Source organism: Copadichromis virginalis, linkage group LG14, assembly GCF_057382275.1.
Source record: "Copadichromis virginalis isolate Kocher_CV1m ecotype Utaka linkage group LG14, C_Virginalis_male_GT1.1, whole genome shotgun sequence".
Classification (NCBI taxonomy): Eukaryota; Metazoa; Chordata; class Actinopteri; order Cichliformes; family Cichlidae; genus Copadichromis; species Copadichromis virginalis.
Window position 1 is genome coordinate 41,652,429 of NC_140631.1, and position 25,257 is coordinate 41,677,685.

Below are 25,257 nucleotides of genomic sequence, written 5' to 3' on the forward strand. Positions count from 1 at the left end.
ACCGTCCTGCTCACTGATTCTGTTCTGATGTGCTTCTTCCTGCCCGAGTTTAACTGTGCTTAATAAAAAGAAAATGACAATGAAGTTCTGAGCGTGACTGATTTTTTCTCTTTTTCAACCCCTTGAGGATTTTAGATCATGTGCTAAAGGCTACAGTTCCACTAATGTCCACTAGAGGCTCCACCAGTAAGTCCCTCCCCATGCTCCCAGAAATAAACATGCGTACAGCCAGGTGAGTTTTTGTTGAGTCTTTATTAAGAAAAGATCATGTGATCCAGAACAGTGCACACAGAACGGCTGGTTCACACAATCCACGAATGATCCGGATCAATCAGAGTCCCGGCATTTCTTGTGTGAACTCATCCACCGAGGACTTCTGTACAGCTGCTATGGGAGCAGAGAAGGGAGATAATGGACCAGACTATCAGCAAAATACAAACACCTTCACATTCAGAGACGGAGAGCGCAGACGAGACTTCACCCTCAAATCCAAACCAGAGAACTTGAATGTACTCTGGACAAGAAACTCCAAAATGATCCTCTGATTACACAACACGTTCATCTTTAACCAACTCTGTCAGCATGGCAGTTTACAAAATATATTAAAAAAAAGAAAGAAAGAAAACAAGCTAACTACTAATACAAGCTAATACCACAGAGCAATTTAGTCTTTAAATGTAGGCAAATGGCTTGAAGATTACATAAGAATACAGATGTTTAGGACAATGCTAGCTCACAGCTAACATTAGCTATTGTTAAGAACTCAGCCAGTTAAATCAGATGACATTATGCTAATGTTAGCCAAAAATGCTCAAACGCTTAAAATCAACATTTTATCTGCAATGCTACCTTCAAAAATCAGTGCCTTTGTTAAATTAGCTTTACCTAAGGCCAGTGCTATCATGCTAACTTCCAAAACTGGGCTAAGAGATAAATATAAATAAAATGAGCTTCACCTCCAAACCAGCTAAGATAATAACAGTGTAATTTGCTGACAGCTAAAAATAGCTGTCACCTCTAAGGTGAAGCTAACATTAGCTAATATGATAGCATTTGTTTAATTAATTTGTTTTTTCTGATGTAGCTCAATGCTAGCTACCAAAACAACCAGTTAACAAAGCTAAAATGGCTTTGATGTTAGTTTCACTTTGAAGTTATGTTAACCATTCCTTAGAATTATTAAGGTTTATAGCATTAGCTTAAATTACTGATGTCTGCATTATTGATAGCTAGAAACTATTATGGTTTACTTTAAAACATGTGATCACTAACTCCGCCCAATGAACCGTGCATCACCACCAATTTAAAGGCGAACAACGATGTTCTACTCAAAAGAACACAAGAAAGTAAAGTGACAGGGCTGATAATAATATGTGGCCATAGTTCAATATTCACTGTTAGCATATAGATAAACCTGAATGTTGGCTTAGAAGGCTTACAGACCTTAATAGTTTTGACATAAGGCTAACATAGCTAGCTAATATAAGCTATTGCTGCACTTTTTTTTTCAAGACAAAGCTAATGTAGATTGCTAACAATAACATCATAATTTTTGTTATGCTAGCTTTACAGCCAACTCACTCTGAGCCGAGGTAAAACTAAAACAGTAGGCTATTTTTACAGATTTTATTAGCTCCGTAGCATATCAAATGTAGATGACTGCTAACATGACTCAGCTTTTGATACAACATCATCATAAATAACAGCTTCATTTTAAAGAAATACAAACACTCGCTAACATTTTAGACTTTGAGATAAAAATGCTGCCAATAATAAAAAATAAAAAAAATAATAAAAAAAACAGAAAAGAAAAGACTATGTGATGCCAGTATTTGTTAACACTGCGACTATCGCTGATTTTCAGGTCAAGCTAATCAAGCTAACTGCTAACACAAGTTGAACAATAAAGCAAATAATTAAACTGTTAGCATTAGGAAACGTTATTTTTGGATCATTTTGGAGTCTTTCATGCGCTTTGTTCAGAGGACAGACAAGTTTACAGCAGATAACACATTTGAACTGAAGCCAACACGGTCTGACAACAGCCCCTTTTTTCAGTAAGGCAGAGCTGGACCTGAGGAGGGCAAAGCTGCGGGTTTGTTCAGAAACAAAACAATAAAAAGTAAAAACGATAAATCCTACTGAGTTTAGAGCAAAAAAAAAAAAAAAAAAAAAAAAAGAGAATCAGAGCGGCATTCGATTGCCTTCCACGCTGATTTTAACAGCGTGACCCGTCTTCGTCAGGCGCCGGATGTCAGCAAATCTACGCATCTGTTTATCAACACGGGACAAACTCTTCCTCACCGGACCCTGGAGGCAGACAGACACACAGAACAGGAAGTTACAGGATTTACATCTTGTAATCACACACTGAGGTAACAACACAAAGACAACCGGTTTGTTTCGCACACTTCACTGCTCATGCAGGAAGATGTTTCACAAACACCTCGTTCAGAGCCATCAGATGGGAAGACTGTTCCTAAAGACCATTTACAGTTCAAAATAAGCTTTATTTGTCTCATTCTGCCCCCTCGCTCTGTGTGAAACAAGCTGCTTTAACTCCCCTCCTCCCTGAACATCTATTTGCTTCTGATTGGACAGCTTCTGGAAGCCTGCTGCTGGACGTGTGGCTGATTCCATATCAAAGTGAAAACATTTCTTCCTCCGGGTCAGCTGACTCATTTCTACAGTAAATGTATTTTATTTAATGAAGCCATGCAAATTACAGGTACACTGTCCCACACACTGCACACCTTCTCACCTGTGGAACGTTACTTCCAGTCTCTTAGTGATTATCTCTCTCTAGTGCATGAGTTTGGTGTTTATTAGGCTCAGAGGTGCTCGACGGCTGCAGCAGAGATGTTCATGTGTTCATACAGCAGGAAGGAAAATGATTCAACCCCGGGCACTGCGTATGAGGTCACATGACCTCTGAGTACATTAGTTTGTTAAAGTTAAGGTTTTGTCCGTTGGTTATGACACGATCAGAAGGTTTATCAGTGATTGGTCTGACGTTAGAGGTCTGAATGACTGAAGTGTGATCGATCGTGTGCTCTTCGCTGTGTTCAGTGAACTCTGTTTGGGGGTTGGATAACTTTGCCTCCACTGTACGTCTGCACACTGCCGGTGAGTCAGGCTCTTCACACCATGCAGACAGACTTACTGCCCCCTGCAGGGGAGCAGGGGAGCTACAGGGGCATTCTGTTTCCCTCTATGCTGATCTTCACAGCTCCCTGCGGCCGCCCCAATTTTCTCTGCTCGGCGAAACGCCGTTTGTGCTTCTCCAGCAGGCTGATGGCCTTCTTACAGCCGCTCTACAAAGGACCAATCACAGCTCAGCTCCTGACAGCAGGTAAACTCCTTGTTCAGAGCTTTACAATCAAATAGAAGCAGAAAATAACCCGATGTCTGTTCCAGCACAAAAGTGTTGAAGTGTTTGTTTCAACTTTATTTAAACTTCAGAAAACTGACTGTTTATATAAAAGTTCTTTATTGTTATTCGTATTGTTTTTTCTTTAAAAACGCGTTTGCTCTTAGAGAGGTTTAAAATATATTTGTTTAATTTTGGAATTTTGTATTTGTGATTCATTTTGTAAATCGTGAGTAAATAATTTGTTTGACTCAATTACGAAAAAACTGAAACCAAATGTTAAACTCTGGATATTTCATAGGACTGTGCCTAAAGGGGGCGCTCTGCTGTTTAGTTGAAGTGTAGCCACGCCCTGAAGCACACGCCATCGGCCCGTGTGACCACTCACCCTGCTGGAGTCCCCCTCCACGTTCCATTTGGGCCGAACCACGTAGTCTTTGTTTGAGGGCATCGGGACTCGAGCCCGGGCGCAGAACCCGGGGTCTCCGGGCCGCAGAGCTCTGTTGGGAGCAGGCGTTCAGGTTAATGAGGGTGGAATTTAAACACGGCACAAAATTCCAGACGACAGAGGAGGAAGTTATGACAAATCCCGCCCCCAGATGTCTGAGAACTTACTTCTCCTCTCCGGTCAGCTGCTTCTCCAGGTCTCTGCGAGGCGTCTGACCTCCAGAACTACAAACAGAAGAAGAAGACATGAATTCAACTTCGAGTGTGAAGTAGCTCCGCCGCACCTCGCAGGTTTCTGAGCGATGTTCTTCACCGGCTGAGCCTCCATGCTGTTAGCAGCACGTCACTCCGAGCGAGTTAGTCGGCGCCAAAACTTCCCGCACGGAACAAACTCAGCCCTGCCCGAGCTCCACATCGTTAGGGCAGTAAAACACACACGGCTAACACTGCCGTTACAGAAACAGGCTCCAGTCTCTGCTCTGTTTAACCCCTCTGTGCAGCAGCGCCCCCTAATGTCTACAGTGGATATTAAAAGTATCAGCAGCTGTGACTGTATTAGTTTGTGTCGCAGATGTGGACCGAAGCTGAAATAAGGCAGTCCTCCACTCCGGTGCAGTACCAGTTTCAACCACCGGGTGGCATCCAGTCCGCCTGAAACGCGCCCAAGCTAATGTTAGCGTTTCTAAGCTGACTTATTTTGATAGCTAGATGAGCTCAGAGTGGAGGTGGTAAAAACAGAGTTACAAGAAGGGCTTGAATCAAATATAAAATCTCAGCTTCAGTCATTTTCTTTAGTTGAATCACTCTGAAATAAATGCAAAGTATTCAAACCGGCCAATTCTGCTTCATCTCACAAGCTCCACCCACCTGTTTGTGAGGAGCAGCCAATCAGAGGATACTTAGAGGAGGCTTATTTTATACTGCAAATTATGCAAACAGACTCTATTAGAGTCCAAGAATGAAAAAGGAGCTGGAAATGAGCAGAACGGGTCACCTTTAAATCGTGCAGCTGCACTCATGAAGTCATTTAAGTCTCAGGGATTCATTCTGGTCACTTTGGTGCTGCTGTGGGTATCTGAGGAGTTACTAAGCTTTAGACAGAGGGATGTAAAACCTGCAGAGACGCGTTAAAGAAGGTAAACCTGGTCACTCAGTGCAACCATGCAACGTCAGGACTGAACCTGGTTGGTGGAGAAAAGACATCAGGTTCCTCTGCCCTCTCCACCTTCTGAGGCTGACTGGGGATGAGACGGAGGAAGAGGAGTGAAAGAGGAAAAACTACGCCTCACGCTAACTACGACCTTTAGAAATCATCTCACAATATTCAAAGAGAAGATCGAGAAAGGCGAAGCTTTCAAATGGGTTTCAGGTAAAGCCGTGCTGAGTGACTTTAGAGTGAACAGCGGTGGGAATGCGGCGCACAAATATAGCAAACGGAGGAGGGGGGGGGGGGGGTTTCCACCTGTACAAAACACCTGACACTCTGACACAAGCAGAAGATGGAGAATGAGGGTTAAACTGTTCTCAGGTGAGAGACAAGCATCATCACATGACAGGAAGAGGACGCTGAAAACAGAGCAGACATCAGCCCGGGGGGGTCGGTCAGTATTGTAGCTACTGCATGGTTCGGACGACTCACTGTGGAAAAGGTCTGAAACCTAACGACGGCTGACAGCGATTCTAATAAAGTCAAATATATGAGCAATTTTATGGATAATGTAAATAAAACTTAAATCGCTGCAGATATGAAGCAGAAACAAGAACGTTAGTGTCGTCTGGGTGACGATGGAATCAGAGGAGGTCGGACGTTGCGATCATCGTTACCTTAGGCGCCGTCTCTGAGGCATCTGCTGATCCAGATCTCTCTGCTGCCGCTCCTCTCTCGTCATCCCCTTATAGTTCGACGTCAGACCGAAGATCGGCCGCGACCACTCGTCTGGAGATGAGAAAGAGTTCAGAAACCGCGGCCTCCACGGCCAGACAGGGAAACTACAGAAAAGGAGCATGGCCTTACTGATGAGTTTGAGAGCGAGGTCTTTGTTGGCTCGAGACTCTTTGGGATGTTTGTACAGGAACATGACGGCCCGCCCGATGCCGCTGTGCTTCAGCGTCTCCTGACTCACGCTGGGCAGCTGCAGGACGAAACACACCATGAACGACTGAATCTTAGAGACGCAGCTGAAGAACGATGTGCCGCGTTCAGCGCTCACCTCCTGCAGTATCCTGAGCAGCTCCTCTCTGATCCTGAGAGCGGGCAGAGATTTGTCAGGAAGAGGGCTGATCCACTCTTTAATGGCCGACATCACGCCGCTGTCGATGAACGTCTCCTTCAAGTCCTGCCTGAGGGACAAACGATAAGAGTCTTCAATGCAGTCACGGAGGAGAAGGACCTGCTTTTTTTTGGCGCTGGTCTCAGCACGTAAGCCTTCAACTATAAGCTAACACGGAGCTCTTACTTCTTCAGGTGCATGACAACCTGCGGCAGCAGCATGAGCTTCTTCAGCGCTGGTTTCTTCTGGCTGTTCAGAGCTCGATCTTCCTGCAAATAAAAACAAATGCACACAGAGTCGGTGAGGATCACAGCTCAGAGATTTGTGAGGCTTTTATTTTGACGGGGCGAGAGCAGCGTGCGCACCTCCGCAGCCTCGTTCATCTTGGTGATCATGGCGTTGACCACGTCGTCGGCGTCGCTGATGAACGTGCCTCCATCACGGTGCCGCCTCTTCTTGCTGTTCATGGCTTTCCTCCGGGCGAGCATGATGTCGAAGTCTGACATCATGCTGGTGCTACACACACACACACACACACACACACACACACACACACACTTAATAGCAGAAACAACAACGCTTGTTTAAAATCGTGTTGCTGATCAGCAGACTCACTCTTGGCCGCTGCGGTCGACGCCCTCGTCAGAGTCTGACTCCTCCTCCGCCTGCACCTTCTGCTTCGCCTTGCCGTCGCCCTCCAGGTCCTCCTGGTTGAAACCCTGCAGGACGACAGTTTGTGAAACGGGAACTGCTCGCGGCTGATCTCGCTTTTGTCTTTGAACGGAGACGCGACATCGAGGCTTACCGTGAACTCCTCCTCATCTCCAGACTCGCCAAAGATGTCTGCGATCATCTTCCTGCAACAGAACAGGCACATCAGCTCCTGGCAGCCACAGAATTAAACTCTTTATTTTGAAATTAAAACTCTGCATGTGTCTTCTTGCAGGGGTGGTAGCTGCATCCCTCAGGCTGTCCTGTAGGGGGGTTTGAGTTTTCTGCGAGGTGTTTCCACGTCAGCACTCACTCCTCCTGGTCTTCTCCGGAGTCGCTGTCGCTGCCAAACAGCGCTTTCTCGTCCTTGTTCCCCGCCGCCTTCGCTCGGTCGTCCTCCTCGCTCTCGCTGTCTGAGCCGAGCTCTCTCAGTTTGGCGGCCAAACTTTTATCGGGACCCCCGAAGTCGGCGTCACTGTCTGAGTTCTCGTCGTCTGACACCGCCCGGTTCCTCTTCGCCACTGAGGAGACCGTCGAGAGCGACAAACGTCACACAACAGCGCTGCTTTACCTCGCAGCATCAACTTTTACTTTCAGCAGAGAATCCAAACAAAGATCCTGCTCCAGCTGTCAGGTCTGCGTTACCTGGTTTCTCCGCCTTCTCCTCGTCCTCGTCCTCGCTGTCGGACAGGATGGCCTTCTTCCTCTTCACTGCAAACACAAAGCTCACTGGTTACTCACACAGCATCTAAAACGGAACTGAAATATTAACAGAACCGGCGAACGTGGCGGGTGACTCCGTCTCCGTCTGACCACGAACACAACGAGCAGCACGCCAAAGGAAAGTCTGTGAGAGAACGTGTTTACCATTACTAAAAGTGATCACATGTTCTTTAGTCGGTGAAGCCGGCGTGTGTGTCACGTGTGTGATCACTGTGGCCCTGCTGGATGGGTACACCTTACCACAGACTTGCTTCACGACAGCGGCGACGTTTACCTCGCAAACCCGGACAGTGTTGGGAAAGTTACTTTGAAAAAGTAATTACTTATAGTTACTTCTTGAAAAAAGTAACTGAGTTACTATATTATCACAGTAACTAATTACTAGGAAAAGTAACTATTGCATTATTAAAAAAACCAAAACAAAAAAAGTTGAACCCTCTCAGAGCGCAGACTTTAAAAGCATCTCGCCTCGTTTCATCCTGTTCAACCTCGCAACCTGTAACCACCACAAACATGGTTAACGGATCATTTTCATAACTCGAAATACAAATTGGACATTTTTAAAACCTTTGCAGCTATTTACCTAAAATGCAGCCAAGGTGTTTTCATTTCTAACTATTTACAGAAAAATCTAATAAGATGTCACAAATGATTTGTGTCCACTGCACGATGCAGGAGAACGCCACCTGACACCTGCAGCTGTGTCACTCCAGTGTTTACACTGTAATCTGTCTTTTTTTGGCAAAACTGTGACATTCAGCAGTCACCTCATTGTTCTGACACACAACAAAACTACACACTAACTACACACTCCAAACACGCTAAACGTCACAAATCTCTCACCGCCGTCACTCCTAAAACTCCGCCTTCTTCCTAAACAACCAAAGGCCATGTTGTCATATCATTTCTTGATTGGTCGACATGGTACATTTTTCCACCAATAGGAAAGGGGTGTTTTTTCTTTTTCTTGGTGCTTTCGAGCTCTTTCCTTAGAAACAGTTTTTGTGTTTCTTCTAAACTTCACGATTTTATTCAGAAATAAACATTTTTAATCATAACTCGTGTTTTTCACGGCCGATCAACACAATTTAAAAACTGATATATATTTTAAAGTCAACACTTGTTGCTGTGTCATCTTAAATTGGTCATGTGATTGTTTTGCCCCGCCCCCTGGTAAACTGAAAACAGCTTCAACCGTCTGTGTTGACAATAGTAACGCGTCCACAATGTAAGAGCGTTGTAACCATAGAAACAGTCATTAGTTCGATCGCTCAATAACGCTGTCACTCGGTCACTGAACCCAGAGCTGCTCGTTTATCTTCATGTTAATTTGAATCAAACTGATCAGATCAGGAAGTCCAGTGTTTCTGGAGTAACGACATCATTTCCTGTCACAAAACGGTTCAACTGAAGTCTGCCTGGGGGCGTGGCTTACCGCCACGCGCGTACCTGGCTTCTCGTCGTCCTCGTCGCTGTCACCTCTCTGCTGCCTCTCCTCTTCCTCCTGCTGCTCTCCATCACTTCCTGCTGCAGCCTTCCTCCGCCCTTCCTCTTCCTCCTCCTCGCTGTCTGACTGCATGACCCCCTTCCACTTCTCCCCTCCTCCTTCCTCCTCCCGTTTCTCCTCCTCATCCGAGTCTATCTGCGCCGCCTTGCGTCTGGCAGGCGTCTCTGTGTCAGAGTCACTGTCAGCATTGGAGCGGCGCTCTGGGGACGCCGCGGCTTTGGCATCCTCGTTGTCAGAATCGCTTTCTGCCGCGGCTTTGGGCCGCTCCTCCACATCCGAGCTGCTCCCTCTCCGCTTGGGCGGCGGCGACGCCCCCTCCTCGTTGTCAGATGCTCCGTGTTTGAGCGGCGATGAGGCCTCGTTATCTGAGCCGCTCGTCCTGCGTTTCTCTGGCGGCGACTCCTCCTCCTCGGACGCGCTCACCCTGCGTTTCACTGAAGATGAGCCATCCTCATCGTCGCTGTCGGCGGGCCTCGGCGCCTCCGCCTCAGAGTCACTTTTGTCATCACGGCCCCCGGGGCCCTCGCCCTCCGAGTCGCTGTCGGCCCTGCGGCAGTCCTCGTTGTCAGAGCCGCTGGCCCCGCCACCTGTCACCATGGCGTCGTCCTCGTCGTTGCTGCCCTCGTCCTGACAAAAACAAAGAAAGTTTATCAGCCCGATCACGGCGGTCTGCAGACGGTGTTTGTCATATTTACAGTCCGAACAGACCGGAGCCGCCATTGTTCCAGCAAACGTAACAAATACTGACAGCGTCCACATCACTGCAGCTGCAGCACCAATCCATGTGTCGACCTCATGTTTTCCAGCTGTTGCAACATCTGTCTCTCTAACCTGTGACTCTTTCAGCTCCGGTACTGATCAATCACTGACATGCTGGGAAAAACAACACTCTCATAATATCATACATAGAGCTCATCCCACACGGTTCCAAACATGGAAGATCAGCTGTCCATGTCCGTGTAAATCCGCCTGATTTGAAGTATGAATTTCAGGCACTACTTAAAATGCAAAGACGAAACGGCTCAGAATAAACGTTTGAAAACTGATGATGTCAATGAATTATCTGCAGAATCAATGAGATGAATTCTGACCTCAGACCGGCGCCCGGCGCTCCTCATCTCCTCGCCATCTGATGCTGGGTGTTCATCCTGAACCGGCGTGCCGCCTCCATCATCTACAAGAACACATCCGGAACATTCATGTTAAATTCAGTCCTTTTTAAAAGCATTAGGAGCTGCAAAAAGTATGCAGTAACTTTACCAAGCTGCCAAAGTAAAACTGAATGAAAACTACCGGTACACAACAGCTTTCTCTGCATTCCCTTCGATAAACTGCCTTTCAAAGAAATAATCGTGCTTTTCAAGGATCATGGCTTATTAGGACTGGATAGAACATATGACAGCAGCAGTGAGAAGTAGAAGATTACACTACAGTCACATCAGAATATCCACCGTTCTGTACATTAACGGTCAAACAGGCTACAGCTTAGGAAACGTTTCTAGTGTTAAAAAGTCTCCGTAATGATCACACGATGTCATCAGCTGGTCTGTAAACAGCTCAAAAACAAACACTTGGATCCTCTGCAGCTGCTCGCCAAACTTCACTTTAAAAGTGACCAATTTTAGGTTCATGGCTAACCGCGTGACAAAAACATAAAGTCCACCTACATGAGCAGACTTCATCTTTAAGGCTTTCGTATTGATTCGGCTCTCTTTGGTGTATCATGTCTAACCGGTTATATTGATTATGAAACGTTTGTTATGTAATCAGGCCAACAAACACTGATGGTTTAGCTTGGCTCGGTGGAAGGCCGCTTTCTGCCGGGTTCGTGTTGGATGGCTCCGCTGGTTTCCTCCACGGATATAACGTTGAAATATCACCGCGTGTTTCAGTCTTTTGGAGGTAAATGTGACGGAGAGCTCAGGAGATGTTTGCCAGCCGGTCGTGACGCTAAACCGGGACATGTTTGCTGGAAACTGGCGCCGATGCTGTCGCTAACCCCGAAACACAAACAACGATCCCTCCGCGTGATCACAACCCACCTCTGCATCATGTTTATCTAGGACGCGCTCATGGTGCTCGAATTCAGTTAGTATTCAGTTAGCTACTACAGTTGGTCAGTACTGTCCTGTTAGTCGTTTAAATAGGAAACAAAGCATAAGCGTTACCGGAGCGGTTCCCGGACATTAGATCGTCCTCCTCTCCGTCCATTTCCCCGACGAAGAAAGCTTTGAGTTTGGGCTTGAGGGCGGAAACCCCCCTCTGTCCACTGGAAGAAATAAACCTGAACGAAGTAACGACGGTCTGAGGAAGATTACACCCACAGCTAGCCTCTGCTAGCCCACACAGCCAAAATGGTGACTACCTGTATCATATGAGCATGCGCAAAGGGATCGGTCGCTTCCAAATGACGTAAACTGTCTTTTTGGAAAAAATAAACTTTATTAGTATGACAAATGATTCTAGAAAAAACAATACCAGAACATTGGTCGTGTAAGTATTTTTATTTATACTGTTTTGATTTTAATTGTACTGCCGAAAGTTTTTCTTAGCTTTGAACCGCGTGACACTGTCTGTTACTAACTCCAGCTGTAGTGTGACGACTTAGACACGCGCCACAGCCTACAGAGGATCCACGCGGACCCGGAGCTGTCCTGTTTTTTTTTCGGCTGGTTTGGTGTGTGTGAGTCCGGTGTGATGGGGGACCGGAGCCGGTTGTGCTCCGTGTGGCTCGGCTCGGAGACCGGGATCCTGAAGGGGGTCAGCCTGTCCCGGAAACAGGCCTTCAACTTCTGCAACACGAGCCACCTGAGTCGAGACCAGGAGGTCCGCGCGCTGTGCTGGGGGGACGCGGCGGAGAGCGAGCTGCTGGTGGGCTGCGTGGACGCCACCGTGAAGACGTTCAGCTTGGAGAAGGGCGCGTTCACCGAGAGCCGGCGCTGCGGGGACCCGGCGGAGGGCTGCTTCTCCGGGCTAGCGGCGCTGGGCGGCGACGCACTGGTCACCTGCGCGGAGAGCGGCGCGCTGCGCGTGTGGAGGCAAGAGGGCGGCGACGAGCCCGTGACACAGGTGGACGCCGGGAAGAACGTGTGCAGGATGCGGCAGAGCCCGGCGAACCCAAACAAGGTGGCCACCGGAGGGAAGGAGAACGGCCTGAAGATCTGGGACCTCCAGAGGCCCGAGCAGCCCGCGTTCAGCGCCAAGAACCTCCGGGACGACTGGCTGGACCTCCGGCGGCCCTACTGGGTCCGGGATATGGCCTTCATCCCGGACTCCGACAAAGTGGTCACCTGCACGGGTTACCACCAGGTGTGTAGCTGTGATTCACCCTCAGCAGGACAAAACGTGTTTTTAAAGAAGACCCATTTAAAGTTTACTTTGGCCCGGGTTAAAGGTCAAGCTTATCACAAACATCTGGTTTGTGTGATCTGTAAACGTTCGTCTGGCTCAGAATTGGCTCAAAAGTCAGACCAGACTCCGTTCAAAAAGTGTTTAATTTTAAGTTTTCTTAAGTCTATGACAAAATTAAAGCTCGTGTAAATCCTCAGCTCTCTACATGTATTATATTTTTTTCTCTAAGTCGGCTAACATTTGAGCAATATTAAAGGACAACAACAAACTGTCTGAGTAAAACAAACTAAGGCTAAAATTATGGATGATTTTATTATCAAAGCCATCGTCAGTTTGGTTTCGGACCGATTCCTCATCAGTTTTCTCTCCATTCAGAAGGTGTTTGATTTAAGGTTTACTTTCTCTTCTCTCATACATTTATGATCTTTAAAATTTCCTCCAGGTTTACAAGTTTAAAGGGATATTCCATAAAATTATTAAGACAAAAACAACACAACTGAAGTTAAAGCTGTGGATAATTTCTAAAGTGTTTCTAAAAAGAAACAATAATAGTGATTTCCCTTTGAGGTCTTTAGTATCCTCGGTGTTGATTCCTGATCAGTGGAAAAAATGCTTTTAGGTGTAAAAACAAATAAAATAATAATAATTAAGCAGCAGAAAATAAAGTTTAAATCTGTCAATTGATGACCTGCTTTGTTTTTTTGTTTTTTTAAAATAAAGTTATGTTGAAACTCTCTCTCAGGTGCACGTGTTCGACCCCTCGTCTCCTCAGAGGCGTCCTGTCCTGGAGGCGGAGTACGGCGAGTACCCGCTCACCGCTATCTCTCTGACGCCTGACGGCACAGCGGTGGCGGTGGGCAACACCCAGGGTCACATCGCCCTGCTGGACCTGAGGAAGGGCCTGGTGCGTGGCTGTGTCAAGGGGCTGGCGGGCGGCGTGAGGGGGCTTCAGTGCCACGCCTCCCAGCCGTTGGTGGCGTCCTGCGGCCTGGACCGCTTCCTGCGCATCCACAGCCTGGAGGACCGCAAACTGCAGCACAAAGTCTACCTGAAGTCCCGTCTCAACTGCCTCCTGCTCGCCAGCCAAGACCTGCAGGAGGGAGGGGCAACTGCAGGGGAGGCGGAGTCTGAGGTAAAGGAGGAGGAAGACGAAGGTGATGATGTGTGGGACGCTATGGAGCAGGTGGAGGAGAGGCAGAAGAGGAAAACGACAGAAGACAACGAGACAACGAAGAAGAGGAAGAAGGCACAGGACTGAGAGGCATTTGAGGTTTTAGAGGACAGTGGGACGTTTAACCGCCGTAGCTGGGGGCTTGTAAGCAGCGTTTATTCAGACTGGAGGCCTTTTATTTTGAAAAGCTTCAGGTACTGGGTAGATGTTTCTCACCTGTGAACAGGTAGAGTCTGCGTCTGCCTGGGGAGACAAATGTATGAGTGCTTTAAAACGTCTTTGTGGTTTTTTTATGATTGTAATTATTGAAAATACACGTGTAATTATGATTAAAGGAGTTTCTGCTTCCTGTGTCTGATCAAAGAAGTTAAATGTGCTGACGGAGCATCTCAGCTCCTGAGGAGAAACTGCAGCAGAGGAGAAAACGGTGGAAAAACAATCCAGTTGTAATTCTGTGCAGGGCGCTCAAACATGCGGCCCAGTGGATAAGAATGTGGGGGGAAAGGAGGGCTTCCAGTTTTTCAGTTTTGTCCTTCTGACCTGTCAGGGTTCACAGCCTTAATGCTAACAAATATTACCCAGACCATTTAAATAACAGGCATGAAAAACTTCCTGTTTTCAGGTTTTTAAGCGATAAATCTACCCGTGTGACCCACTCAGGATCAGAGCTGCGTGTGGCTCATCGGTCAGTGAATGCAGCCCGAGCTGCCCCTATTAAAGGTGCGTTCACTGGCAGCAGCTGCAGGTCTGAGCAGCACACAGAACTTGTTTTCAGTGTCTGATGGAAACATGGGATGAACTACAGTACTGTGCAAAAGTCCTGAGTCAGCAGCATTTGTTTGTGATTGGCTGAAACAAACAGCCCCAGTTTACTGTGACATGTAAATAACAACAGACCCCTCCCAGCTGTGAACACAGGCCTGTGATTTCACACTGAGCGTGCTCTTAATAAATGAAATGTTCACTCAGCCCATCAGAAACATCAGACTTTATTTAAAACAAAAAAACAGACATTTTGAAATGTTAGGCCACACCCCTTCATTCAGGTAAAGTTTTAGTCCCGCCCTGGTTTTTATTTCCACTCATGGGCTCATGTTTGGATGTTTAATTTTTAAATGTTTTTCAGAGAACAACAAACAGAAAGCATATTATTTTTTTACATCTGTGCTCGCAGGTGCGCAGACGGTGGGCGGAGCTTGTGAAATCCACAGGTACGAATTACTGTAGCAAACTGTATGTTTCAAACAGCTGGAGCTCAAAGTGCCGCGTGATTGGTGAGAACAAACATCAGAGACTCTTCTTCAGTGGTTTTATTGAGCAGTAGTATCACAGCAGTAACGAACGGCGTTATCGGCGTGATTCGACGCGTCCTGCTGTGTCAAACATTCAGTCAGAGACGAGCCTCGCGGCCTCGTTCATTCACACAAACAGTCAAAAACAGATGAGCAGCAAAAGTCTGAAAATCCCTTTTGGACACACTGTTAAACGCGGGGCATTTAGGGAGGTTATTAAATTCAACCCTGACGCTTCTTCCTCCCACCGTACATCAGACTTTCAGCGAAGCTCATCACGGCTTCACGCTCCGTCACAGCTCGGTAAAAACGTGGAAACGACAGCCAAATATTTACAGTAACAGCTGAAACGTTTACGTTCACAGACACGTTTTTCTGGTTCCAGTTGTAAATATTACTGTGAAATACAGCAGAAGACTCGAGGTAATAACTATTTACATGACCTTCAAACGAGGGAGAACTTTGGATCAATTTAATCCGAATTTGTCCCAGAATGTAAAAACATGTTACCACAAAAACGTCACTATATTAAAGATTCACCTCCAAATATGAAACATTTTATTGTTCAAAGGGTTTCAGAGTGTTAAAATATTGTCTCTCGTTTCCCCGTCGTTGTATTTGTTATTACATTAAAGACGTTTCAGTCTAATAAACATCTAAAAACCACGATACCAAAACGTGCCTGTTATTACCCTTCACTGTGCGGTTAGGTCACATGTTACTGTTGTTGTATTTCCTCGTTATTACCAAGCTGGGATGTGAAGTGTTTGGACTTTCAAACAGAGACAGATTAAAACAAAAGGTGGAGGCTGTAGCTCCATCAGCTGTCAGAGCTCAAACAGCACCACCTTTCACACATAAAACGCCTTCATTCCCAGCGATCCGCTCCAGCTTTCGGTGATTCCTATTTTTCGGCGCAGGAGCGGAAACATCTGGAAACGTTTTCTGGAACGCTGTCTGAATTGTGAGGACATAAAGTGCTGTTGGAAGTTTTTCAGGACGTGTCAGTGTCTTCACAGTAAATTAGTAACCGATTAACTGTGCCCAGCAGGGGGCGCTAGCTGTAACTACATCCTGAAGTAAAGTTGCGTGACTGAGGACAAACCTCTGTAACATTGATCTCCTCTCATGAGAGTTAAGACGTGATTATTCAGATAAAATATATTTAGATTCAATAATCTGAGGTTAATATGAGAGGAAATATTTTCAGCTGCACTCGTGGTTATCTGAAGGTCGGTAACGGTTCTCCGTCAACGGTAATCCAAGAAGAAGGTGTCTGAGGTCTTCCTCCTGCGTGGGCTGGTACTCGTGACAGAATAATTTACACTGTTACCGTCACCGCTCTCCATCCTTTCAACACTACCCCTCCTCCTCTTCCTCCGCCCCTCCTCGGCTGAAGTGCCGCCGGCTCAGTCGCTCCGGGTCATGTGACGCCATGTCGCTGAAGTCCCGGAAGATGTCCTGAAACGTCTCATCATCTCCTGAGGACAACACGACAGTCACAAGTTAACAGGAGACATCATGGGAGGAGGCCTGGCCTCTCCCCTGCCTCCAAAGAGCCAATCAACAGAGGAAATATAAGCCAATCAGGTTCACAGGTTAACCCCAACCTAACCCAGGTTCAGGTAAAGGTTCGCGACCATTTCAGAAACTGTGAGCACGCCCAGCAGGACTCTGCATCACAGGGAAACAGGTTTGAAAGGTCGAGTTGAGGAAAAGCCGACAAACTTTCAAAGCGTTTTGACGTCTCCGTGACGACGAAAGTTACACTTACAGTTCCTGCTCCGGTCATTAAGAGTGCGCCTTTAAAATAACCAATCAGATTTCACCTAGCTACAAAACTTTGATAAAGGACATAATCTTTATTTTCATTTTTGGACTGCAGCAGCTCTGCGTGACGCTCGTTCAGCCATCTGGTTTCACCTTCCTTCTCAGCTGAAGACAAACGTGAGACAAATGTTGGAGTCGACTAACCCGCGGCGCCGAAGACTCCCTCCGAATCCCTCATCTCCTCGTTCATCCGGGCCATCCGGAGCCTGAAACACACGAGCCATGATCACGTTAAAAGAGTTCACAAAGGAATTGAAAGACTCCGTTATCGGTCGTGTGTTTCCACAGCGCTCTGAAGACCCGCCTCGACCAATCAGATCAGTCCCTTGACGTACGAGAAACTTTATGATTGGACTCTGGTCACGGTCTGAAATGTGAAACGTCACGTGTCGACTTTTTCATACATCAGTGGGCTTTTCTGATCTTCAGGATGCCGTGGAAACAATGTTATGGCTGGAAACACTTCCTGTGACTCACAGAGTGACGATGTCAGCATTGGCCGTTTCCACGGCGATGGCCAGAGGGTCATGACCTCTCTCATCCACTGCGTACTGATTGGCTCCTCTCTTCAGCAGCAGGCACACCTGTCTGCAACGGTCAATTAAAACCAGCAGCGTTGATTCGAGCTCATGCTGTGTGTGCGTGTGTGTGTGCATGTCTGTGTTCGTGTGGTTACCCGGTGTGACCAGCAGTGGCGGCAGCGTGCAGCGCCCCCTGTCCTCTAAGGTCTCTGTGATTGACGTTTGCGCCGTTCTGCAGCAGGAACTCGCACGCCAACAGCGACCCCTGCAGGCAGCCGAGAGAAACAGTGACAGCAACGAAGTTTGTATTCTGTTTACATCACAGCTCTCTAAAGGCTCAGTGTGCAGAAATAATATTACTGATAATAACACTAATAACAACGATGATGATGTCAGTTAGGAGTCAGTGATGTTATTAATGAGTAATAATCAATAAAAGGTGCCTTCAGTAACATTTCCTCTTCTTTGTGCATGCTCACCCCGATCGCTGCTCCGATCAGCGGCGTGCGGCCCTCCTCCTCGCCAACGCTCCCGTTGACCTCCGCCCCCTCGGCCAACATGGACGCCATGGCAACCAGGTCTCCTGCCAAAGACGCCTGATAGAGACGTAGCATGGCTGAGTCCTTATGACGATGATGCTCTGAAACAGAAAACGCAGAAAACATTTTTTTCTAAACACAATAAATTTAAATTAGTGCTGAAGCGCAACAGGACGCCGTAACACGCCGATGCGAGCACTGACAGAGGAAGCCAACCGCACAGCTGTCGTGCACGGGACAGGAAGTGAACAGACGGGTGCTGCAGCAGAGAGGCGTGATGGGTCAGGTGTTACAGGGGGCAGTGAGGCTCAGAGTAGCGGCAGGAACGAATCCAGCAGTAAAATGTAAAAGTAATAGATTACTGCAGTGATGAATGCGCTGATAAGGTATCGTTCCAGTTTAAACAAACTTCTTAAATTCTAGTTACAATGTGCAGACGGTCGGACTTACGAGCGCCGTTGGCCTGGACAAACGTCTTCTCCACGTATTTCTCTTTGATCCACGCCTCCTTCTCGGCCCTGACAGGGAGAAAAACAGGATGCTGAGTCTCTGCTTCCAACATTCACGTTCAACCAAAGCCGATTCCTTTCAGCAGCTCGTGTTTTTACCGCGGGCTGTCGGCTCGGGGCTTGACTCGTCCCTCCTCTGAACACCGCGCCTCGTAGATCTGGTTCATCACATCGTTTCCCAGAACGCACAGCAGCTGAGGAAGAGCATTCACATTTTAGAATCTGGGCCTGCAATCGATTCTTCATTGATTTTTTTTCAACGTCAGACATGAGCAGCACTGTGAGATTCTCCCGGTTAGACTCGGGACAGGTGAAGGCAGTTTGGGCTGTTCTGGGATCAGTTTGGTGGGTTTTCAAACATAAAGATCCAGAGAAGCCGGGAACTTCTTGTGTTATTTTCCACAACAGCTGATTGCCTTTTAGAGACTGTTTAGAGCAATTTCCTGAAATGATTCAATGACCGAGCAGCGATTTGTCGGCTTGTTATTAGTTCAGGGTGTTTGGTTCACACAGAGGCAGAAATCTGATTTTTGAGCTTTCTCGTTTCTCCTCGTGGCGTTATATTTGACAGCTTCCTCACTTTACGGTCTGCTCTTCACTTTATGATGCCGGAGTGTTAAAGCTTCAGTGCAGAGTGTTTCGCTTCTACCTTCAGCTGTTCGGCCTCCCAGGAGTCCAGAGTGAGAGATCGCACCTTCGACAGATGGACTCCGAGGCTCCTGCAGACACAGAGAAAGAAGAACATCGGCCAACGTGTTGCTGGTTTTCATCTTCTGACAGTAAACTATGAAGATCACCAAACACCAGTGAGTACTTCTCATGGTTCCCACAGGCTGTGTGTGGACAGAGAAGGTTGATGAAAGATCAAAGGGCGAGATTAAAGCCTGACACCTGCTAAAAAGCAGTGAAGAAGAAATGAGGAGGAAGTCCGGTGTTACCGGTGTATGCCCGAGCACTCGATGCACATGGTGACTGCCAGGTTGATGGAGGCCCAGCGAGGCTCTTCCTCCCCGCAGTCACAGCACCTCTGGTTCCCGAGGCCCCTCAGGGCCACACTCAATGCTGCCGGCCTCTGGGCAGGAGGGCCAGGACAGACGTCTCCGCCACAATGCAGAGGGGGGAGCTCCTTAGGCTGCACATAGAGAGGAAGAACTCGTCAGCCAAACAGATGGGGGAGGAGAGTTAGCTGTAATATTCAGAGGTGAGTGTATCGTGGTCGTGGTGTGGACCGGCCTGCGTCAGCTGAGTGTCGCTTCGCTCTCTGTAGGCGAGGTCGATGCTGCCCTGCAGAGCACTGAGCCAGGCCTGCTTCAGCTGCTCCGAGTCGGCCTGCAGAGCACAACACCTGGGAACAAACAGGTCAATTAACGCCATATCACATGACCCTACAGGTGTGAAAACGCCGTGTTCACTGTCTTACTTCTGGACGGAGAGCAGCTCAAAGCAGAAGCGTCGGTCCACGTGATCCAGAGATTTGACAGCACACAGTCGAAGATCCTCAAACAGAACCACAGCTTCCTCCTGCGGCGTGGGATTCAACATGACTCGTCATCATGATCCTCAGCAACATCACCATCCTCAGCAACATCACCATCCTCAGCATCACCATCATCCTCAGTATCACCACCATCCTCAGCAACATCACCATCATCAATCACCATCCTCACCAACATCACCATCATCACCATCCTCAGCAACATCACCATCATCACCATCCTCAGCAACATCACCATCCTCAGCAACATCACCATCATCACCATCCTCAGCAACATCACCATCATCACCATCCTCAGCAACACCACCATCCTCAGCATCATCACCATCCTCAGCAACATCACCATCCTCACCAACATCACCATCATCACCATCATCACCATCCTCAGCATCATCACCATCCTCAGCAACATCACCATCATCACCATCTTCAGCAACATCACCATCCTCACCAACATCACCATCATCACCATCCTCAGCATCATCACCATCCTCAGCAACATCACCATCCTCAGCATCATCACCATCCTCAGCAACATCACCATCATCACCATCCTCAGCAACATCACCATCCTCACCAACATCACCATCCTCAGCATCATCACCATCCTCAGCAACATCACCATCCTCAGCAACATCACCATCCTCACCAACATCACCATCATCACCATCCTCAGCAACATCACCATCCTCACCAACATCACCATCATCACCATCCTCACCAACATCACCATCCTCACCAACATCACCATCATCATCATCCTTACCAACATCATCACCATCATAATCATCACCATCCTCAGCAACATCACCATCCTCACCAACATCATCATCATCATCCTCACCAACATCATCACCATCCTCAGCAACATCACCATCCTCACCAACATCACCATCCTCACCAACATCACCATCCTCAGCATCATCACCATCCTCAGCAACATCACCATCCTCACCAACATCACCATCCTCACCAACATCACCATCATCATCATCCTTACCAACATCATCACCATCATAATCATCACCATCCTCAGCAACATCACCATCCTCACCAACATCATCATCATCATCCTCACCAACATCATCACCATCCTCAGCAACATCACCATCCTCACCAACATCACCATCCTCACCAACATCACCATCCTCAGCATCATCACCATCCTCAGCAACATCACCATCCTCAGCAACATCACCATCCTCACCAACATCACCATCATCATCATCCTTACCAACATCATCACCATCATAATCATCACCATCCTCACCAACATCACCATCCTCACCAACATCACCATCATCATCATCCTCACCAACATCATCATCATCATCATCCTCACCAACATCATCACCATCCTCACCAACATCACCATCATCATCATCCTTACCAACATCATCACCATCATAATCATCACCATCCTCAGCAACATCACCATCCTCACCAACATCACCATCATCACCAACATCACCATCCTCAGCAACATCACCATCCTCAGCAACATCACCATCCTCAGCATCATCACCATCCTCAGCAACATCACCATCCTCAGCAACATCATCATCATCATCCTCACCAACATCATCACCATCATAATCATCACCATCCTCAGCAACATCACCATCCTCACCAACATCACCATCCTCAGCAACATCACCATCCTCAGCAACATCACCATCCTCAGCAACATCACCATCCTCAGCATCATCACCATCCTCAGCAACATCACCATCATCACCATCCTCAGCAACATCACCATCCTCACCAACATCACCATCATCACCATCCTCAGCATCATCACCATCCTCAGCAACATCACCATCCTCACCAACATCATCATCATCCTCACCAACATCATCATCTTCACCAACATCATCATCATCCTGAATTTTATGCAGTTCTTCCTCCGACTAACATTCATCCATGAAATTCTTTCTTCAAACACTAAAAGCAGAAAACTCACCTAAGTGTGAGGTGGTATAACCGGACGCCTTCCTGTGATTCCAGGACCAGTGGAGTGTAACTTGACTGTCTGGAGGGTTTCTACTTTGTTTTTATTTGAATTTAGCGTCGAATCAGAGTAAGTGAAAAATACTGATTTTTTTTTTTAAAGTGGACCTTTTTCAGTGTTTCATTATTTCCTGTCATGGATGTTCATATCAACCATGACCAACGGATTAATAATGAGCTCAGTACACAGAGTAAACCCTGTGAGCTCTAAACTCACAGTTTATCACAGCTTCTCCTGTTGAAGTGTCACGGAGCAGGTAATAATCAGAGGAGGTCCACTTTAAAACCGATTTCACTCCAGATTTAAGCTGAACTTTTAATTTTCTGTCATCATGTGAACATTTTGATTTAGAAATGTTAAACTTGAGTTTCTGATGTAAAAATTTGTGAACAGAAAGAAAAAAGTAAATTTTGCAGAATGAATAAACGTAGACAAAAACATGCTAACGATTGTTCTGAATGAAAGCAGGAAGAGCGGTCAGCTTCCAGAGAAATCTCAGGGACACCTGTCACACCAACATGAAGTCACGTGAGGTGTGTTCAGCTGTGATCTCAGCTGGAGCTGGGCAGTAATTTTCTCCCGCAGGTGGATTTAAGGCTGGATTTGATTACATGTAATCAATCCGAGGAGCTGAACTCTGTTTAATGGCTGTAACAGGGTGTGAATCCAATCAGAAGTTAAACCACCATAAACAGAACGGCCAGCTGGGAACAAATTCAGACCTCTTGATTGAGCTGATCAGTTATCAGGCAGTGAAATCGATCCCTTTGATTAGCTGTTCTTTGATTGAGTGGCCGGGTCTCACCTTGTGGGACTTCCTGTATATGAGCTGGTTGTCTCTGATGGTGAACCAGGATCTGAAACAGGTTTACAAGTTAGAAGGATTCACTGAGGTCAAAGGTCAGCAGGCCATGTGACACTGCGGGTCTCTACCTCTTCCACATTTTAGATTTCCTCCTCGAGCGTTTGAACAGGTAACCCCGGATGATGTCATCATTGCCAGGACATGCGCTGACCATCGGCTCACCTGAAGCGTCCTTAGAACAAACACACGCGTGTTTCAGAGCGTTCGTTCTGCTTTGAGTCTAAATGTATTCGTCCCTCCTTGAACAACATATCTAACATCTGTCTGCAGCGTCTGCTGGGACAGATGTGCTGATCTGTGAGACTCCTTACCCTCTGCTGGACCAGCAGGTGTCTGTTCTCCAGCTCCTTCCTCTTGGCCGTGCAGTCCGCAGACAGCTGTGACAGCTGTGGAGCACACACAAACACATACGTGTACACAGCCGTTACTCCACACCGAGGCTACCACACAAACCAGCACAAAGAGGTCAGAGGTCACAGACCTGCGCTGCCATGGTTTTCATGGTGGGCTCGAGGTCTCTTAGCAGGTCAAAGCCCTGGTGGAAGAAGGTGAACTGAGCGTGGACGAAGGAGAACATCTGGAAACGCAAACTTGAGTCAGTACACGAAGATGGTCGTATCAGGTATGTCCCCCCTCTATGACATCACACAGACCCACGAGTTGTGTTTTCACTCACAGAGTTTAAGATGTCGACCTTCTGCTGAGTCTTGAAGGTGTTGAGCTGAAAATTAGGACATAGAGGATAAAGCATCTGATGTTCCTTCATGTCATCAATGTTAAACACACTCAGGTGTCACACCTGCAGACAGTAATCCAAGGCGAAGTGCTGGTAGCATTTGCGTGTAGCGAGCAGCAGGTGACTTGCCCGCTCGGCGTCGGCGGCTTTATGTCGAGACACCTGAGCGTTCTTCGTCGCTGCCGTCTCCAGATCCTCGCCGATCCGGACAAACTCCTTCCTGGTCTCCGCCAACTGGGGCAGGAACCTCAGAGAGATGAAGAGCAGCAGTGTCATCACCAGAGCAGCTCTGCCGGTGCTCAGAGCTAAACTGTGTTACTGTTACTGTGGCAACGGCCTCTACACTGAACCCGGGAACCCCGACATACTGATCAGCCCCCCGGAGTGATGCCTTACTGCGTGCAGAGGTTAGTGAGCTGCTGGCCGATGGCTCTCTGTGTCTGATCAAACAACATCTGCAGGTGAAACACACACACGAGTCAAACACATGAGTCTCTGCTGGAGCTCAGACGAACAAACACGAGTACAGCTGAGCGTGGACTCACAGTGTGGAAGCTGACCATCTCCTGCAGGCCCTGGTGGAACTGGTTCAAGCAGGTCTGAGAGGAAGGAAATAGGAAGTCAGACAGGAAATGCCCCAACACCCCACCGAGAAACTGAGCAGACATGTTAGGTCATTAGTCCTTCCTGGCTTATTAGCTGGTAGTGTTAGATAAATGAACTCAGAGGAAACAGAGCAGACGTTGTGGGGCGTCGGGAGCTGAAAGTAAATTGGACGACCGGATGCAGCGATTTCTTCTTTTTCAGATGCATCGAGGAGCTGCTTACTGTGATCACGCTGTCCTTCGTCTGATTGGTGCACAGCTCAGCTAGGCCGCTCAGTAGCAGCTTATTGGCAGTGCTGTACGCTTGTCCCGCCTCTACCATCTTCCCACACAGCTTCATCACCTGATTGTTTAGAAACAGACAGTACAGACCAATCAGCTTGCCTCACTAGTAACAGTTAGCTTCTAACAGTACTTCATCAGTACTAGTAGTGAGTATACAGCTGTATTAACAGTATTTGTAGTACTACTATTAGCTGTGAAATTACAACTAGTATCGTAATAGTATTAGCTACAGTATTTGTACTGTCTAGCAGTATTAGCGCTAGTATATGCAGTATCAGTAGCCTAGTACAAATAGTACTACCACTATTTGTAGTGGAAGTACTTGTGCCTTGTCTCCATGCGTCTCTAACAGTTTTTATTACAGCAGTAGTGGTAGTAAAGTAGTAATAGTAGTAATGGTAGTAATGGTAGTAATAGTAGTAATGGTAGTAGTACTTGTACCTTGTCCAGTTTTGTCTCCAGCTGTGAAACATCTGTTTCAAACTGATCCAGAGCCAGCCTGAATAAAATAAATAAAGCGTCATCACTACAAGTGAACATGCGCAGATTGGTGTGTGCGTGCGCGCGCGCGCTTACCTGAACTCAGGTGAGTCTTTGACGCAATCCTCAAAGTCCAGCAGGCAGTCCATGACGTCACCCAGCAGTCCCGTGTCCCTGTAGTGAGTGCGAGTGTAAATAAAGTTAGCTGCGGTGCTTCATCCTGCCGTTAGCCGTTAGCTCCGCTCTAATGAATCATTTTTAAACACGCGCCGGGGACGTGGACGGACTCCTTCACGCGCCTGGTCCACAGCCTCACAGCGGGTGGATCCGTCGCGCGCAGCACACGCGCCCCGGTCGGCCCTCCATATTGGCGCGGTTGAGATCAGAGAGTAACTAACCCGGGTCAGCCGCTGTTCTCGGACTAACAGCTGTCCCGCTGCAGCCCGCTGTTGTCAGACTTGTTGCTAACCGACAACGTCCGCCTAATATCCGCTTTGTTTGGCTCGGAGCCAACCGACAGTCACAGCAACTCCAGCGAC

At 47.4% G+C, this 25,257-nt stretch overlaps 4 protein-coding genes across 10 annotated transcripts; 1 reads left to right on the top strand and 3 right to left on the bottom strand.

Moving 5' to 3' along the window:
* Positions 1 to 233: 233 nt before the first annotated feature.
* iws1 (interacts with SUPT6H, CTD assembly factor 1) lies at positions 234 to 11,255 on the bottom strand. 6 transcript variants are annotated; one of them, XM_085430975.1, is made up of 17 exons: positions 10,696 to 10,820; positions 10,120 to 10,202; positions 8,971 to 9,655; positions 7,444 to 7,509; positions 7,112 to 7,319; positions 6,893 to 6,944; positions 6,703 to 6,806; positions 6,453 to 6,603; positions 6,274 to 6,356; positions 6,028 to 6,157; positions 5,832 to 5,949; positions 5,642 to 5,753; positions 4,999 to 5,055; positions 3,986 to 4,042; positions 3,759 to 3,870; positions 3,164 to 3,314; positions 2,245 to 2,310 (listed from the first exon to the last, which is right to left on the bottom strand). In XM_085430975.1, the coding sequence occupies exons 1-16, from the start codon at positions 10,751 to 10,753 to the stop codon at positions 3,189 to 3,191; spliced, it is 2,202 nt and encodes a 733-aa protein (XP_085287101.1). In that variant the 5' UTR covers positions 10,754 to 10,820; the 3' UTR covers positions 2,245 to 2,310; positions 3,164 to 3,188. The 6 variants fall into 6 exon arrangements, with proteins under 6 accessions (XP_085287102.1, XP_085287106.1, XP_085287100.1 ...); XM_085430976.1 differs by lacking the exons at positions 3,164 to 3,314; positions 10,696 to 10,820 and adding an exon at positions 11,197 to 11,255 and having other exon boundaries at positions 234 to 2,310; XM_085430980.1 differs by lacking the exons at positions 3,164 to 3,314; positions 10,696 to 10,820 and adding an exon at positions 11,071 to 11,134 and having other exon boundaries at positions 234 to 2,310.
* A 201-nt stretch (positions 11,256 to 11,456) lies between these two features.
* Positions 11,457 to 13,901, top strand: wdr74 (WD repeat domain 74). Its single transcript, XM_085430983.1, has 3 exons — positions 11,457 to 11,521; positions 11,618 to 12,337; positions 13,122 to 13,901. Exons 2-3 carry the CDS (start codon positions 11,726 to 11,728, stop codon positions 13,635 to 13,637), a joined length of 1,128 nt encoding a protein of 375 aa, XP_085287109.1. The 5' UTR covers positions 11,457 to 11,521; positions 11,618 to 11,725; the 3' UTR covers positions 13,638 to 13,901.
* A 622-nt stretch (positions 13,902 to 14,523) lies between these two features.
* On the bottom strand, positions 14,524 to 25,231 carry LOC146694704 (arf-GAP with coiled-coil, ANK repeat and PH domain-containing protein 2). 2 transcript variants are annotated; one of them, XM_085430982.1, is made up of 23 exons: positions 24,989 to 25,231; positions 24,815 to 24,892; positions 24,680 to 24,737; positions 24,177 to 24,296; positions 23,894 to 23,947; positions 23,745 to 23,803; positions 23,412 to 23,595; positions 23,289 to 23,333; positions 23,094 to 23,189; positions 22,924 to 22,998; positions 22,681 to 22,784; positions 22,553 to 22,604; positions 19,662 to 19,762; positions 19,475 to 19,586; positions 19,180 to 19,373; positions 18,891 to 18,960; positions 18,341 to 18,435; positions 18,183 to 18,250; positions 17,673 to 17,833; positions 17,349 to 17,458; positions 17,150 to 17,260; positions 16,817 to 16,878; positions 14,524 to 16,323 (listed from the first exon to the last, which is right to left on the bottom strand). In XM_085430982.1, exons 2-23 carry the CDS (start codon positions 24,865 to 24,867, stop codon positions 16,202 to 16,204), a joined length of 2,106 nt encoding a protein of 701 aa, XP_085287108.1. In that variant the 5' UTR covers positions 24,868 to 24,892; positions 24,989 to 25,231; the 3' UTR covers positions 14,524 to 16,201. The 2 variants fall into 2 exon arrangements, with proteins under 2 accessions (XP_085287108.1, XP_085287107.1); XM_085430981.1 differs by having other exon boundaries at positions 24,815 to 25,231.
* LOC146694705 (uncharacterized) lies at positions 19,892 to 22,267 on the bottom strand. The gene is made up of 3 exons (XM_085429690.1): positions 22,262 to 22,267; positions 20,696 to 21,646; positions 19,892 to 20,650 (listed from the first exon to the last, which is right to left on the bottom strand). Exons 1-3 carry the CDS (start codon positions 22,265 to 22,267, stop codon positions 19,892 to 19,894), a joined length of 1,716 nt encoding a protein of 571 aa, XP_085285816.1.
* Positions 25,232 to 25,257: the final 26 nt, after the last annotated feature.

Bases quoted from the DNA above. Each gene is read 5' to 3' on its own strand.
- iws1 (XM_085430974.1), bottom strand. From the start codon at position 10,753: ATGATACACCAAAGAGAGCCGAATCAATACGAAAGCCTTAAAGATGAA. The intron at 9,656-10,119 runs GTCAGAATTCAT...TGTTTTTGTCAG, and splicing joins GCGCCGGGCGCCGGTCTGAG to GACGAGGGCAGCAACGACGA. The intron at 4,043-4,998 runs GTTCAGTCCTGA...TTCTGTTTGTAG, and splicing joins GTCTTTTCTCCACCAACCAG to TTCTGGAGGTCAGACGCCTC.
- wdr74 (XM_085430983.1), top strand. From the start codon at position 11,726: ATGGGGGACCGGAGCCGGTTGTGCTCCGTGTGGCTCGGCTCGGAGACC. The intron at 12,338-13,121 runs GTGTGTAGCTGT...ACTCTCTCTCAG, and splicing joins CCTGCACGGGTTACCACCAG to GTGCACGTGTTCGACCCCTC.
- LOC146694705 (XM_085429690.1), bottom strand. The intron at 20,651-20,695 runs GTTGGTGAGGAT...GATGATGCTGAG, and splicing joins ATGTTGGTGAGGATGGTGAT to GATGGTGATGTTGGTGAGGA.
- LOC146694704 (XM_085430982.1), bottom strand. From the start codon at position 24,867: ATGGACTGCCTGCTGGACTTTGAGGATTGCGTCAAAGACTCACCTGAG. The intron at 24,738-24,814 runs GTAAGCGCGCGC...TATTTTATTCAG, and splicing joins AAAGACTCACCTGAGTTCAG to GCTGGCTCTGGATCAGTTTG. The intron at 22,999-23,093 runs GTCTGTGACCTC...TGTGCTCCACAG, and splicing joins TGAAAACCATGGCAGCGCAG to CTGTCACAGCTGTCTGCGGA.